Source organism: Oenanthe melanoleuca, chromosome 26 (genome assembly GCF_029582105.1).
Source record: "Oenanthe melanoleuca isolate GR-GAL-2019-014 chromosome 26, OMel1.0, whole genome shotgun sequence".
NCBI classification, from domain to species: Eukaryota; Metazoa; Chordata; class Aves; order Passeriformes; family Muscicapidae; genus Oenanthe; species Oenanthe melanoleuca.
The window spans coordinates 600,643-613,862 of NC_079359.1; the positions used below are offsets into that span (position 1 = coordinate 600,643).

General features: G+C 54.7%; 1 protein-coding gene across 1 annotated transcript; it reads left to right on the forward strand.

Annotated features, from left to right (window-relative positions):
• The first annotated feature begins 1,255 nt into the window (after positions 1-1,255).
• On the forward strand, positions 1,256-12,989 carry INKA2 (inka box actin regulator 2). Its single transcript, XM_056511120.1, has 3 exons — positions 1,256-1,849; positions 10,743-11,081; positions 11,289-12,989. The coding sequence occupies exons 1-3, from the start codon at positions 1,814-1,816 to the stop codon at positions 12,183-12,185; spliced, it is 1,272 nt and encodes a 423-aa protein (XP_056367095.1). The 5' UTR covers positions 1,256-1,813; the 3' UTR covers positions 12,186-12,989.
• The last annotated feature ends 231 nt before the right edge of the window (positions 12,990-13,220 follow it).

The following is a 13,220-nucleotide window of genomic DNA, read 5'->3' on the forward strand; positions in this document are numbered from 1 at the left end:
CTGCTGGCTGCTCCCCCTGCCATATGCTGGGATGGGCTGTGGACATCCACACCCCACCCCAGCCCTGGGGAACAGCCAGCTGGCCAACGAATCCTGACAGATTTCAGGGCAAAAATCACGGCTGGGCTGGCTGGCTTGGGCTGGAAGAGACAGTCAAGACTGGCAAGTACCCACTGACATCATGGCACAGCCTGTTGGAAGTGATTCACTTTTTGATAAGGACATTTCTTTAATAAATTAATATCCTTACTGCCCTGTGTTCGACAGAGCCTCAAAGAGAGATGCTGAACAGATGGGAGATGGGAACCCTGAAATGAGTGAAGAGACAGGAAATTCTGACCCATAATAACCGAGACGCTGGAAGGATCAATAAACATTAACTCTGGAGTGGTTCCCAAACACATGGGAAAGGGCAGATCACAAATTTCCCGTTTCAATTGGGTTTTGACACAAAGGTCAGCTCTCAAAAACACAGAAACTGATTTCTATAAACAAGCAAACAAACCAAATCCTATTATCTTCCATAAAAAATGTTTTCCTCCAAAAAATAAAGACCTGGAGAGGCAGGTCTGACAATTGTGAAATTTATGGGAAAAAACCAAGTAATTACATTTTTAATCCCAAATTTGAAAGCACAAAGTAGTATTTATCCTTCTATCAAGTTCTTTAGCATTGCAGAGCAACTCAGACAAACCTTGTTAAATTATCCTGGGGGACTCAGCATTTATCATCTAAACAACGCATTTTGAAATAAGATGAGAATGATATTTATTTGTGAGAAACACTCAAAACTTCGAACCCGTTCAAACTCAGGGCAGTTATGAGGTCTGATGATCCAAAAGTGTTTGTGTTTTTTTTCCCTTCTCGCCTGTCCATCTGTTTGGTGTCCCGTGGTGAGAAGCAATACTGGAGGTTGTTGATCTGAGATAAAAGAATCCTGGTCTTGGAGGATCCGACATTCCCCGAACGCCGGAGTTTTCCAGGCGCTGCTGCGTGGGCAGACTGTGGAACAGCGAGGGGAAACTTGTGAAAAGAAACGCGCTAAAACACTTCAACACCTGCGTCTGCTGTCCCTGACAAAGGTACCGGCACGGGCCGGCTCAGTGCGTGTTCCTGTCCCCGTGCCTGTCTGTCCCCGTCCCTGTCCCATCCCCGCGGTGCGGCCACCCCGAGCCCGCGGCGGGGACACAGCAGCCACCGCAGCTGGGTGGCTTTGCAATTTCTCCCGATTAAAGCCATGTAGGTTAATCCGCGCTTTTGGTGCGGTGGTCCGCGACTGCACAACGAACTAAAACACCAACTTCTGCCGGGAGCGGGGCTCGGGAGGAGCGGGGCCGGTCCGGGAGGAGCTGGGGTGGCTCAGGAGGAGCTGGGCTGGTCCGGGAGGAGCTGGGCTCGCCCGGGAGGAGCTGGGCTGGCTCAGGAGGAGCTGGGCTGGTCCGGGAGGAGCTGGGCTCGCCCGGGAGGAGCGGGGCCGGTCCGGGAGGAGCTGAGCTCGCCCGGGAGGAGCTGGGCTGGCTCAGGAGGAGCTGGGCTGGCTCAGGAGGAGCGGGGCCGGTCCGGGAGGAGCTGGGCTCGCCAGGGAGCAGCGCTCGCCGCCTCCAGCAGCGCTGCGGGCTCGGGGCCGGGCGGGGGGGATGCGGCTGCCCCCGCCCCGCCGCACACGCGGCTCCGCCACCGCCGCCGCCGCGGGGCCCGACAGACACCGGAGAGACACCGCACAGACACCGGACATCGGCCAGCCCCCGGCCAGCCCCTCTCCCCTCCCCTCCCGTCCATCCCCGCCCGCGGCGGGGCCGTGCCGAGCCGGGCCATGGAGCAGCACCTGCGGCGCCTGCGGCAGGAGCTGGTGAGCGCCGGGGGTCGGGACAGCCGGGGGGACAGAGCGGCGGGGGGGATCCGGGATCGGGGCTCAGCGCTGGGAGCGGGGCAGGTCCGGGTTTGGGTCGGGCAGGTCCGGGTTTGGGTCAGGGCAGGTCCGGGTTTGGGTCGGGGGCAGGTACCGGTTTGGATCGGGGGCAGGTCCCGGTTTTGGGTCAGGGCAGGTCCCGGTTTGGATCGGGGGCAGGTCCCGGTTTTGGGTCAGGGCAGGTCCGGGTTTGGGCCGGGAACAGGTCCCGGTTTTGGGTCGGGGGTCCCGCCGCTTCCATCCCCGGCTGTCCGTCTATGGGAGAGAACCCCCGGGGGCGAGCGGGGCTTTAGGGACCGGCTGCTAGCACAGGTCAGAAATCAGAGAAGCAGCACAGAGAAGGATAGGAACAACTTTTGGGAATCGGAAGGCTGTAAAGGCAGCGCGCTGGCACCGCCGGTACCCGGTGGAAATAGTTCTTGAATAGCAAAGCCTTTGTCAGGAACGAGCGGGGTTCTCGCCCTGCTGCCGCTCCTGCTCGGGGTGACCTCGGTGCCGGCGCCTGCTCGGGCTTGTCCCGCAGCCCCACGCTCTGCTGGAGCTCTGGGGCTGCCTCGGCTGGCTGGGAGGGGGAACTGATTCTTCCCGAAATAGGCTTCCAGTGGGTCAGAGTCTGCCTTATCCTGATAAATAGATAATGAGAACAAAAGGGGAAGACACAGCAGAGCGAGAGCGGGTGGGTGAAGTTTCTGCATATGAGAAGCTCCCGGTTTGGGCTGGAGAAGAGGTGGATTCCAGCTGGGGTCGAGCTCCCTGGGTCCTGTTAAGTCCCTGCATTGCAGGCAGGGTTCCAGCTGTGCCCCCTGGGCAGGGTTCCACTTGTGCCCAGGGCTTTGTTCCAGCTGTGCCCAGGGCAGGGTTCCAGCTGTGCCCAGAGCAAGGTTCCAGCTCCGTCCAGGGAAGGGCTCCAGCTGTGCCAGGGGCAGGGTTCCAGCTGTGCCCCGGGCTTTGTTCCAGCTGTGCCCAGGGCTTGGTTCCAGCTGTGCCCAGGGCAGGGTTCCAGCTGTGCCCAGGGCAGGCAGGGTTCCAGTTGTGCCCAGGGCTTTGTTCCAGCTGTGCCCAGGACAGGGTTCCAGTTGTGCCCAGGGCTTGGTTCCAGCTGTGCCCAGGGCAGGAGCAGCACTGCAGAGCCCCGTGCTCCTCCAGACCCCTCTGTCTTGTGAAACACGGGCTGGGGCAGTGGCCTTTTCCCTCAGTAAATGTGGCAGCAGTGACATTTAACCTACTGGCATTCCCAATGTTTCCCCAGCAAACACAGGAGGTGAAAGACAAACTAAAACAAAGGGAAGTGGGAGTCACTGGTGTGCTGTGCGCTGTGATGAATGAAATGCAAACTGCAAACGGGGACATCTACAGAATAATCTGAGAGCAACTGAAAATCTGACTGAGTCAGAAAGTGAGATGGGAGAAGGAATAACTTCAGAAGAACATCCTAAGAATAAGGTTCCTGAATCAGTGTTTTGTCTTCTAACCAAATCAGTTCTGTTATCTGAGCAATGTTTTTGTAGAGGAGCCTAAACATTGCCCATCTGAGTCTAAAACATGCCTGTTTTGTGGTGCAGAATATAACTTCTGAAGAGTCAATATGTTCAACAGAAAGGCAGATCCCTCATGTCATGTGAAAGTCAGGAAAAAAAATTAGATAAGAAAATTCTGGCATTGTTCAGTCCTTGCTATAATGCAGGAATTGATTTTTTTCAATTGTAGAAATGCAAGTTTTTATTATATTAATAAACCATGACTTAGCCTGGCATAAATCTGTGTGAATGCTTGGCTTAGAGAGCAGGGAAGGGGCAGTTGTCCCCTTCAGCTGGGCGAGTTGTGCCTTGGCTGGCAGCAGCCTGGTCTCCACACGTTCTGTTTTCACCAGTCACATTCGTTCCCCCTCCCGGTTTTGTTATTCAGACTTTGAAACTTCCTTTCACACGGGTTCTCTGGGGATCCCAGACAGTTGTGAGCAGGACAGAGCCAGGGTCACCTCCTCCAGCTGAGCCAGCTGCAGGCTGGGTGAGAGAGGAGCAACAGAGACAACCCTCAGTGGTGTCCTGAGCAGTAACAGCTTGTAAAAATCAGTTCTGTCCCTGCAGCCTGGAATTAAAATAGATTAATGTTTCTGTAAAGAGCAGTGAGCAGCTCAGGGGACAGCTGGGCCCATCTGCAGCACTGGGCACTGGGAACTGGGAACTGGGGCTGCTGCTCTGGCCCTGCCTCGCTGCTGGACAGGTCCTGCCCCAGCCTTGGTGCACCAGAGCCATGGACAAGCGTGGGTGGGGGTAAGAGGAGGAATTAAATTTATCCCTGAGTGTCAAACTGGGCACATTTCCCTTTGGAATAATGGAATTCCTGGGGGGAAATGCATCACCTGGAGCACTGGGCCAGTGAGCCACCTGAGAGGGGCACAGGGAGTCCAGCCCTGAGCATCCCTTGGATTTTGGGGCACACCAGGCTGGGTTGTGCCCAAGGAGCTGCTCTGCTGTGCAGGGAGCTTCTGCAGAACTCCAGCCAGGCTTTTTAGGGCTGCTCAGTGCACATGGCAAGGCTAGAGACTGTCCCATTTTAGTTTAATTTGTCTCAGTGCAAGCAGCCTCTGGCTTGGTAAACCAGACTTTTGGCCGGTTTTGAGGAGGGGATTTTCTCAAAAAGTAGTGGATGTTGGCCCAGCTCCCAGTTCCCAGGGAAGGGTTATCTTCCAGTGCAACTCAATCCCCCAGCAGTGTCAGATAGGAGGATTCCAGCTCTGTTTTTCCTTTCCCTTGCTTTGTTTATTAAAGACATATTTAAATATTTAATTGCTGGTGTGCTTGGCTGGGGCTGCTGGCGAGCCCAGGGAGCAGCAAGCTGTGGGTGTGCTGACCCTGCTCTCCCATTTCCTCTGGGAAAGCTCTGCCAGGGCTCCCAGGATGGATCTGACCCCTTTCAGTCAGGGAGGCAGAGCTGTGCTGCTGCAGCCGTGTCTGCCTCTGTAAGCTGATCGTTTCTGGCATGTGTGCCGTCCTTTGATTGGAATTCATTCAGAAGCTTCCACGTGCAGATGCTGGGCAGCCAGGGGAGCCTCAGCTGACACAGCCATTCATGGTGGGAGCAGGGCTGGAGCCTGGGCCAGCTCTCTGCACCCCAGTCCTGCTGCAGGGAGTGTTTCACACCTTGTTCTGCTCTGGGAAGCCCCTGGGGATTTCTGGACACTTCATGGTGCAGCGCTGGTTTGTGGCTCTGGTGCTGGAATGAGCTGTGCTCCTGCACTGCTGTCACTTGTCCCTGCAGTGGCAGTTGTGAAATGTGCCCCAGAGCTTGGGAATGTGCCATTCATGCAATTAATCCCCAGCCTCAAAGCCCCTGGGGCTGCATTTGGGATCTGCAGAGGCAGAGCTGTGCCTGCTCCCCCAGTCACAGAGTGTCAGCTCAGCTCTCACAGGAATTGTCTTGCTCAGGGATAGGCAGAGAGGAGTTTTGTGTGCCCACAGTGCACATGTCCCTGCCCCTGCACTGAGACACCAGCTCAGCTCACTCTGAGTGAGCAGCATCACCCCTGCACCGTGCTGGGGGCTCCTCTGCACTCTGAATAAATCTTTGTTTTCTGCCTGGGGCTGGTGATCCGTGGGCAGATGGAGCTGGCACGTTGGGCTTGTGAGGGGGCACAGCCACCTCAGCTGTGTCTTGGTCTTTCAGAGGAATCCAGGACATTTCTGGGGTTGCTGTTGCTTTCTTCTGCGAGGAAAAGTGTTTAAGTCACCGCTCTGACTTGAACTTTTAATGTTCTCCCTGCACATTTGTCATAAGTGCATCGAATTACTGAGTTTGATAGAGCCTGACTCCCTTCTTACATTAATTTATGTCCTGGTAGACAATGTTTCTTGCTATGAATATCCTGCAGGAATAGAACATTTGGTCTGAGTGAAAAATACAGCCAATTATTTTTACTCTTTGTCTCACACTGGGTCCTGTTCTGGTAACTGTGTCACGCTCTGAGAGGAGCTGCTGTGTTTTCATTCCTGCTCTCTCTGGGTGCTCTGCAGTCTGTGAGACACAAATGGCAGCCCTGAGGGTCTGGTGTCCCTGCCCCAGGCCCAGCAGTGGGAGCAGCAGCCCCAGGTCCCTTTTTGGGTGACTTTGGGCTGGGAGCAGTGCTGGAGGTTGGCTGTCACAGGATCTCGTTCTTGCTGTTCCTGAGGGAAGGTGCAGAGGAGTGACTTGGCAGCAGATGTCCTGCCATGGATAACTGGGGAGAGAAGGCAGTCACAGCTTTGTCCTCTGGGTTATTTCCAGAGCAGTCACCTAAAGATGAGGATGGGTTTTTTCAGACTCCCAGCCACACATAACCAGGAATGTCAAGGAGCAGATTCCAGGGCAGCAGGTCTGGGCTGAGAACTGACACTTTGAACCATCGTCTTCAGTGGTCTGTGGTCTCTCTTACCCTTGGGTTGTGAGTAACAGTCTGGAGATTGGAGTTATTTTTGGCCCATTTTTATCCTGGTTGAGGAGAATTGATTTTTCTGATTTGTTTTTAAACGTAGGGAGTGTTGGGAAGCACAGGACAATGTCCCTGCAGTGGAAGGAAGGTGGATAAAGGAGTGGTGTGAGCCACATCCCTCATGTCAACATCTGCTCAGGATCTATTTAAATTGTTGTGAGGGGGAGTCTCTGGTTCAGTTTCAGCATCCTTCCTCTTCCAGATGAACTGTGAGCTCACAGCATCCTCCTGTACACCTAACAAACCCTGGGAGCTGAAAGAGAGACTGGAAATTGCTGTGATAAAATGCAAGGACTCAAAGACAACTGCAGGCCTTTGGTATTTTTTAGGAGAAGGCAAAGAAAGGTGGAAAATGGAGCTGGAAGCTGCTCAGTGTGAGCTGTGCAGCAAAGCTGTGCCCAGCCCCTGCTGCAGGCTTGTTGGAGATTAATCCAGTTAGTGACCCAAAGGAAAACACAGAAGCAATATGGTCAGCTCAGCAGTTCTAAAATAGTTTCAGTCTCTATTATGTCATCTTCTCGAAATACCAATTGTTTGGTGCTGGCTCTGTTGCCCATCAGAACTATTATTAAGAACTATTTGCCATTTGTTCTTTCCTGTCCTCTTAGCAATAACTTCCTCTCTTCCTTCTTCTTCTTTTACCTCAGAGCTGGACATCTGTCTTCCTCCTCATGAAAACACACTCAGGGCTCTTCTGCCCAGCTCTGTGTCCTGGGCCCTTAGGGGCTGGGAGAGGTTGCTGATTTACCTGGGAAGTGAGGAGGAAAATCTCCCTGATCTCAGATCTCAGTGTCTGAGGCAGAATTTGATGGAATGGCAGTAACTGCTGGAGGAGGTTCCTTGGACAGATCCCTGATTTCCCAACTGTGTGAAGCTGTTGTGGGTTATTTGGGGAGGGAGGAGATTGTGGAAAGGGTGACTTCAAAGCAATGGTGCCTGTTCAGTGCAGAAACCACCCTGGGTATGAACTCTGACAGCTTTTTGTTCGGTTCCCCCCACACTGGAGATTCCCTGATGAGCATCTGAAAGTGGAATTTTGAATTTTGCACTTTGGGTTTCAGTGCTTGGGGTGTGTATGGGTTTGAAGGAGCTTTGCTTTGGAGCAGCACTGAGGCAGAGCTGCCTGGCCCACACCTGAGCCAGGTAATTGCTCAGTGCTGGAGGAAGGAACCTCTCCCATCACAGCCCAGTCCCAGGCACTGCAGGGGGGGGTTGGTTTGCTTGTTTTTTTAACTTGCACAACCCAAAATCCCAGCAGAGTTTGCCAGCAGAGTTAAAAATCTCAGGGTGTTGAAAACTCAGTGGCTGCTTCTGGGACTCACCCCAGAGCAGAGTGTTGGGAGGGATGAGGATTTGACAGGAAGGTCCCACAGATATTTATGTATAACAGAAAAATCTTAGAATGCAGAATCTGAAGAAGGAATAGAAATTATTGCAAGTTTTGATACAAAAGGAAAGAATTGCTGAGCCAGTCTTACTGAATAACTAAGAAGGCAAAGAGCAAGTGAGTTGGAAGGGGCTTTTAATACTCTAAGCAAAAAATAAATCCACCTCAAACAAAAAGTGTTTTTAACAAGCAAAAAAATTTTCACAGACAAACAAAAATGCCGTGTTGTAAGTAAAAAAAAAAAAAAAAAAAAAAATCTCAAAATTTTCCACTACAAAAAAACTAAAAAGCAACTTCTAGCTTAAACTGTGGCACACTAACTTTTGGTAATTAAAATATAGTGACATAAATATAGTAATGTTAGTAGTTAAAATAAGCTGTTAATTAGTTGTAATGTAATAAAATGCACACAAAATATAAAATATAATGCTTTGTGACATGAATAGAACAGAGCCTTAGGACACACAGCTTGCCCATGGCCAGCAGCTCCAGGCCCACCCACAACCCACAACTGCTGGAACCTTGTCTGTGTAATAAAGAGCATCTTAAAAACTGTCTGTGCAGAATCTCTGCATGCAGCTCTTACAGCAGAGAACATCCCCCCTCCCTGCCCAGCCCCTCAGCTCCCCAGGCTGCTGCTGGCACTGCTTTTGGCAGCTCCAGCTCCTTTGTTCAGATCTTCGTGCTCAGGTTCGTTCCTGCCAGGCTCTGCCCAAGAGGAGCCAGCTCAGCCCAGCGCTGCCAGCCCGGCCAAGGAAGGGTTAATTCTGCCTGGGTCTGAGCCCAGCAGGTCTGTCCCACCCTGGGCACTTCAGGGAGGGAACAGGAGTGGGGCAGGTGCCCAGGCTGGTGCCCAGGTTGGTGCCCAGGGTGGTGCCCAGCCCAGGACCCTGCGCTCCCCACGGCGCGATTACTGCACGGGGGGATTTGGTGGGAGGTGGCCAATGAAGGGCCAAGCTCCTCCAAATCCAGCTTTTCCCAAAGCCCCAGATCAAACAGACTGCCAGTAATGAGGCAGGAAGGGTCAGGAGGAGCAGCATGACAGCAGATCTGGAAGGTAAGGTGGCAGTTCTGTCTGAGCATCTGGCTGGGGTGGGAGGCAGGAACTGGGACATTGCCTGCACGTCTGCACAGGCTGAACTGGGACATAGCTGCACATCCCCAGCAGGAGTTTGTGTGCTGCTGGTCAGAAATGCCATAGCTGGAGGCTCTGGGCAGTGGAACCAGAGCTGAGCTCAGATTTTCTGTCTGTAGCTGGGTGCTCATTCTGGGTGACAAGTTTTTTTAGAGAAAAGCTCTGAAAAGTGACAGTAACCTGCTGGTGAGTTTAGTTGTGGGTTCTGGGGTTTCAGATGGGGATTTGTGGTCAGAAGCTGTTGAGCAGTTTCTGGAGAGCTGGGTTGTCACTATTTTCTGGTGGCTGCTCTTTCTTGCTGCTCAGCTCCACGTACAGGGATGGAAAAAGAGCAAGAAATTGAACCAGCTTAGTTAAAATGAAGGAGATGTAGAAAATAAAGCTTGGTAATGTAAAGCTGAACATAAGAAAAAAAGGAAAAGCTGCCCTTTTTCACTCTCATCATGAGATCTGGTGCTGTACAAGTGGTGATGAGCCTTTGGAGGTGCTGGTAGCAGCGTGGGCTGAGGCTTCCCTGCACGGGATAATCTGTTCTGCAAACCCCAGCCCAGCCCTGCAGCCCCTGCTGTGCCTCCCCTCTGCTGCTAAAATAGAAAAGTGGCAGCTGCTGGCGAGTGGAGCCCGTTTGCTGCTTTGGGAACATGATCCAGATCCTGCCTGAGACAGAGAAAGCAACAGAGAGAAAGAGAAGGGGGAGTTTTGGAGAATTAGTTGCTTATTTTAAGCCTGGTGTAGGAAGTTCAGTCTTTGTAGTGAGGTTCAGGGATGAAGCAGAGCTGCTCCTAAAGGTCCTGGCCTGGGAATGAAAGAATTCCTGGTTGAATGTGAGTAACCCTAGAGTTTGTTTTGGTTGTTCTGTGCAGAATGTCCAGTGCATTGAAATGTCTTTGATTGTCCTCTAGCGAGAGGTGCCTGTGCTGAAGAGACACAACAATTTAATTCTTCCTGGGGTTTATTTTTAATCTACTTGAGCACTTCAGGTGAATAAGTAAGGCTCTGTTCTGGCTTCTGAATTCAGCTGGTTGCAGGGCACAACAGACTCAAAAGCACAAGAATATTCTGAAAGTGGTGGCAGCCAAACCCATTCATAATTCTGCACTTGGGCTTCTGCCAAGCAATTAATGGGAGCACAAACTCTTTATTTTTGTTGTCAGGTCAAACATTCCAATTCTGTCAGCTCCTCTTATTCCTAGAGGGACACTCCTAGAAAAATCTAAGGAAAATCAGAGTGCTGTTGGCTGAGGTGGAGGCAGTGCAGACGGGATGGGTGGCAGGAGTGGCCAGCAGGGAGGGGATGGCCCAGGAGGCTGCTGGGCCCTGCTGGGCACTGACAGTGCCACTGTCCTGCCCTGGGACCGTTGTCCCTGTCCCTGCCCCTGTCCCTCTGCCCCTGCCCCTGTCCCTGTCCCTGCCCCTGCCCCCACCCCTGTCCCTGTCTCTGTCCCATCCCTGTTCCTGCCCCATCCCCTGTCCCTGTCCCTCTGTCTCTGTCCCTGCCCCATCCACTGTCCCTGTCCCTGTCCCCCTGTCCCTGCCCTCGTCCCCGTCCCTGTCCCTGTCCCTGTCCCCGTCCCCGTCCCTGTCCCTGTCCCTGTCCCTGCTCCATCCACTGTCCCTGTCCCTGTCCCCCGTGTCCCTGTCCCCTGTCCCTGTCCCTGTCCCTGCCTCTGTCCCTGTCCCCCTGTCCCTGCCCCATCCCCTGTCCCTGTCCCTGTCTCCCTGTCCCCCTGTCCCCGTCCCTGCCCCATCCACTGTCCCTGTCCCCGTCCCTGTCCCTGCCCCTGTCCCTGTCCCTGTCCCCTGTCCCTGTCCCGCCCCTGACCCGCCCTGCTCTGTCCCGCAGCTCTCCATGAAGGCGGTGGGTGACGGGCTGACCCAGCAGATGAACTCCATGATGGGCGCCCTGCAGGAGCTGAAGCTGCTGCAGCTGCAGACGGCGCTGGAGCAGCTGGAGCTGTCGGGGCAGCGGGGCCCCGCGGGGCCGGGCGGGGGACACACGGACACGGGACACACGGACACGGGACACACGGACTGGGGACACACGGGCACGGGACACACGGGCACGGGACACACGGACTGGGGACACACGGGCACGGGACACATGGACACGGGACACACGGACTGGGGACACATAACCCCAGAGCCAGGCAGGGGACATATGGACAGAGGACACACGGACAGGGCACACACAGACAGGGCACACACGGACAGAGGACACACTGACAGGGGACACACGGACTGGAGAGGACACATGGACACGGGACACACAGACAGACACACGGACTGGGCACACACGGACAGGGCACACACGGACACGGGACACACAGACTGGCCACACACGGACAGACACACGGACAGACACACGGACGCAGGACACACAGACTGGGCACACACGGACACAGGACACACGGACTGGGCACACATGGACAGGGCACACACGGACAGACACACGGCCAGGGCACACACGGACACAGGACACACGGACTGGGCACACATGGACAGGGCACACACGGACACAGGACACACGGACAGGTCACACACGGACACAGGACACACGGACTGGGCACACATGGACAGGGCACACACGGACAGACACACGGACGCAGGACACACGGCCAGGGCACACACGGCCCGGCCGGAGCCAGGCCACGCTCACGGACACTGCCCCGCGCCGTGGCCGCCCCGTTCGTCCCATCCCACGAGTGACCGCCCTGGGGCCGCCCCGGCCCGGCCCGGGCAGGGTCCGTGTCCCCCCGGAGGAGCCCCCCCCGTGTCCAGCAGCCCGGACGCGGCCGGGGGGTGGTCCCTGGGCCAGGAGTGCCCGGCCTGTGACGATGGCCACGACTGGACCTCGTCGCTGATGTCGCAGAGCAGGAACCGGCAGCCGCTGGTGCTGGGGGACAACATCTTTGCGGACCTGGTGGGGAACTGGCTGGACCTGCCCGAGCTGGAGAAGAAGGGGGACCGGAGCGAGGCGTCCCTGGGCACCAGCAGGTCCCAGGAGCTCTGCAGGAAATTCTCCCTCACCGCCAACATCTTCAAGAAGTTCCTGAGGAGCGTGCGGCCGGACCGGGAGCGGCTGCTGAAGGAGAAGCCCTGCTGGCTTCCCCCCGAGGACAAACAGCAGATCTGCAAAAGGCCCAAGAAGAGCAGCAAGCTGAAGGGCAGGTTCTACCACGGCAGCAGGGCAGAGCGCTGCCCCGGGGCTGAGCCCCCCAGGAAAGCTCCAGACTCCAGAGACTTCGGCCAGGCGGGGTTTGACATCAACACGGCCGTGTGGGTGTGAGCCTGCCCTGCATCCCTCCCCACCAGAGCTCTGCACAGGGACGGGGAGCCCTGCACAGCATCCTGCTCACAGAGATTGCAGCAGAGCTCCAGGGACTGCCTGAGCCCTGCCCCAGACCTCTGGGGACAGATACCAGCAAAAATAATGGGAATCCTCAGCAGCTTTAGGGTGTGTGGTGCCACAGTGAGCAGCTGCTGGTGCCAGGGCCATCCCATCATCTCCAGCTCAAAGCCACCGTGTGCATGTGTGTGTATGAGTGTGCAAATATACATATATATATATATATATATATATATATATAGTTTTGTTAAAAAAATCTATTCCTGCTCTATTCCTGCTTGTGTGCACTTGAACCTGAGTTGTAAACCAGGCATTCCAAGCCTTGTACCTGAAGCACTTGTTATTGAAATGGAAAGAAATAAGTTTGAATTTATGAGACTTGAACAATTGCTGAGTGAGGGGCAGTCTCCCAGTTTGGGGGTTCCCCTTGAGCTGCATCCCTGGTGCTCTCCCTCCCCTCCCAGTTAAAGCAGGGGGACACAAGGCTCCTCACAGGGGGTTTGTGGCCTGGGGTCCAGCTGGGTTTGCCCCTCTCCCCTCCCCTTGTCCCTGTGGATCACTCCAGGTACAATGCTGAAGTTTATTGTTGGATTTTCACCAGATGCAAAGTTCAATCCCCCATTTCTTGTTGTGATCCCTGTTGCTGTTGTACAAACCTCGTCTCCACAGAACCAAGTTCTTCAGTGTCCAACTCTCCAAGAGTTTCCAATAAAGTGGGGTCACTCTGGTCTCCTCTGTCGGACACCCTGGGTCTCTTCTCTCACTCTGGGGGTTTCCCTGGCTGCTCCCAGCTGGGATCAGGCAGCTTGGGCAGCAGCCAGGAGAGTTTCCATTCCAGGAGAGGCTGTGAATGAGGGCAGAGCTGCAGCCCTGCTCCAGGGGCACAGCCCCAGCACGGGCAGAGGGACAAAGGTTTGGGGGAGAAAGTGCCCAGGGGAGAGCCTGAGACCCAGCAGGGCCCTGGTACAACCCCAG

Bases quoted from the DNA above. Each gene is read 5' to 3' on its own strand.
- INKA2 (XM_056511120.1), top strand. From the start codon at position 1,814: ATGGAGCAGCACCTGCGGCGCCTGCGGCAGGAGCTG. The intron at 1,850-10,742 runs GTGAGCGCCGGG...TCTGTCCCGCAG, and splicing joins GGCGCCTGCGGCAGGAGCTG to CTCTCCATGAAGGCGGTGGG. The intron at 11,082-11,288 runs GCACACACAGAC...ACAGACTGGGCA, and splicing joins ACAGAGGACACACGGACAGG to CACACGGACACAGGACACAC.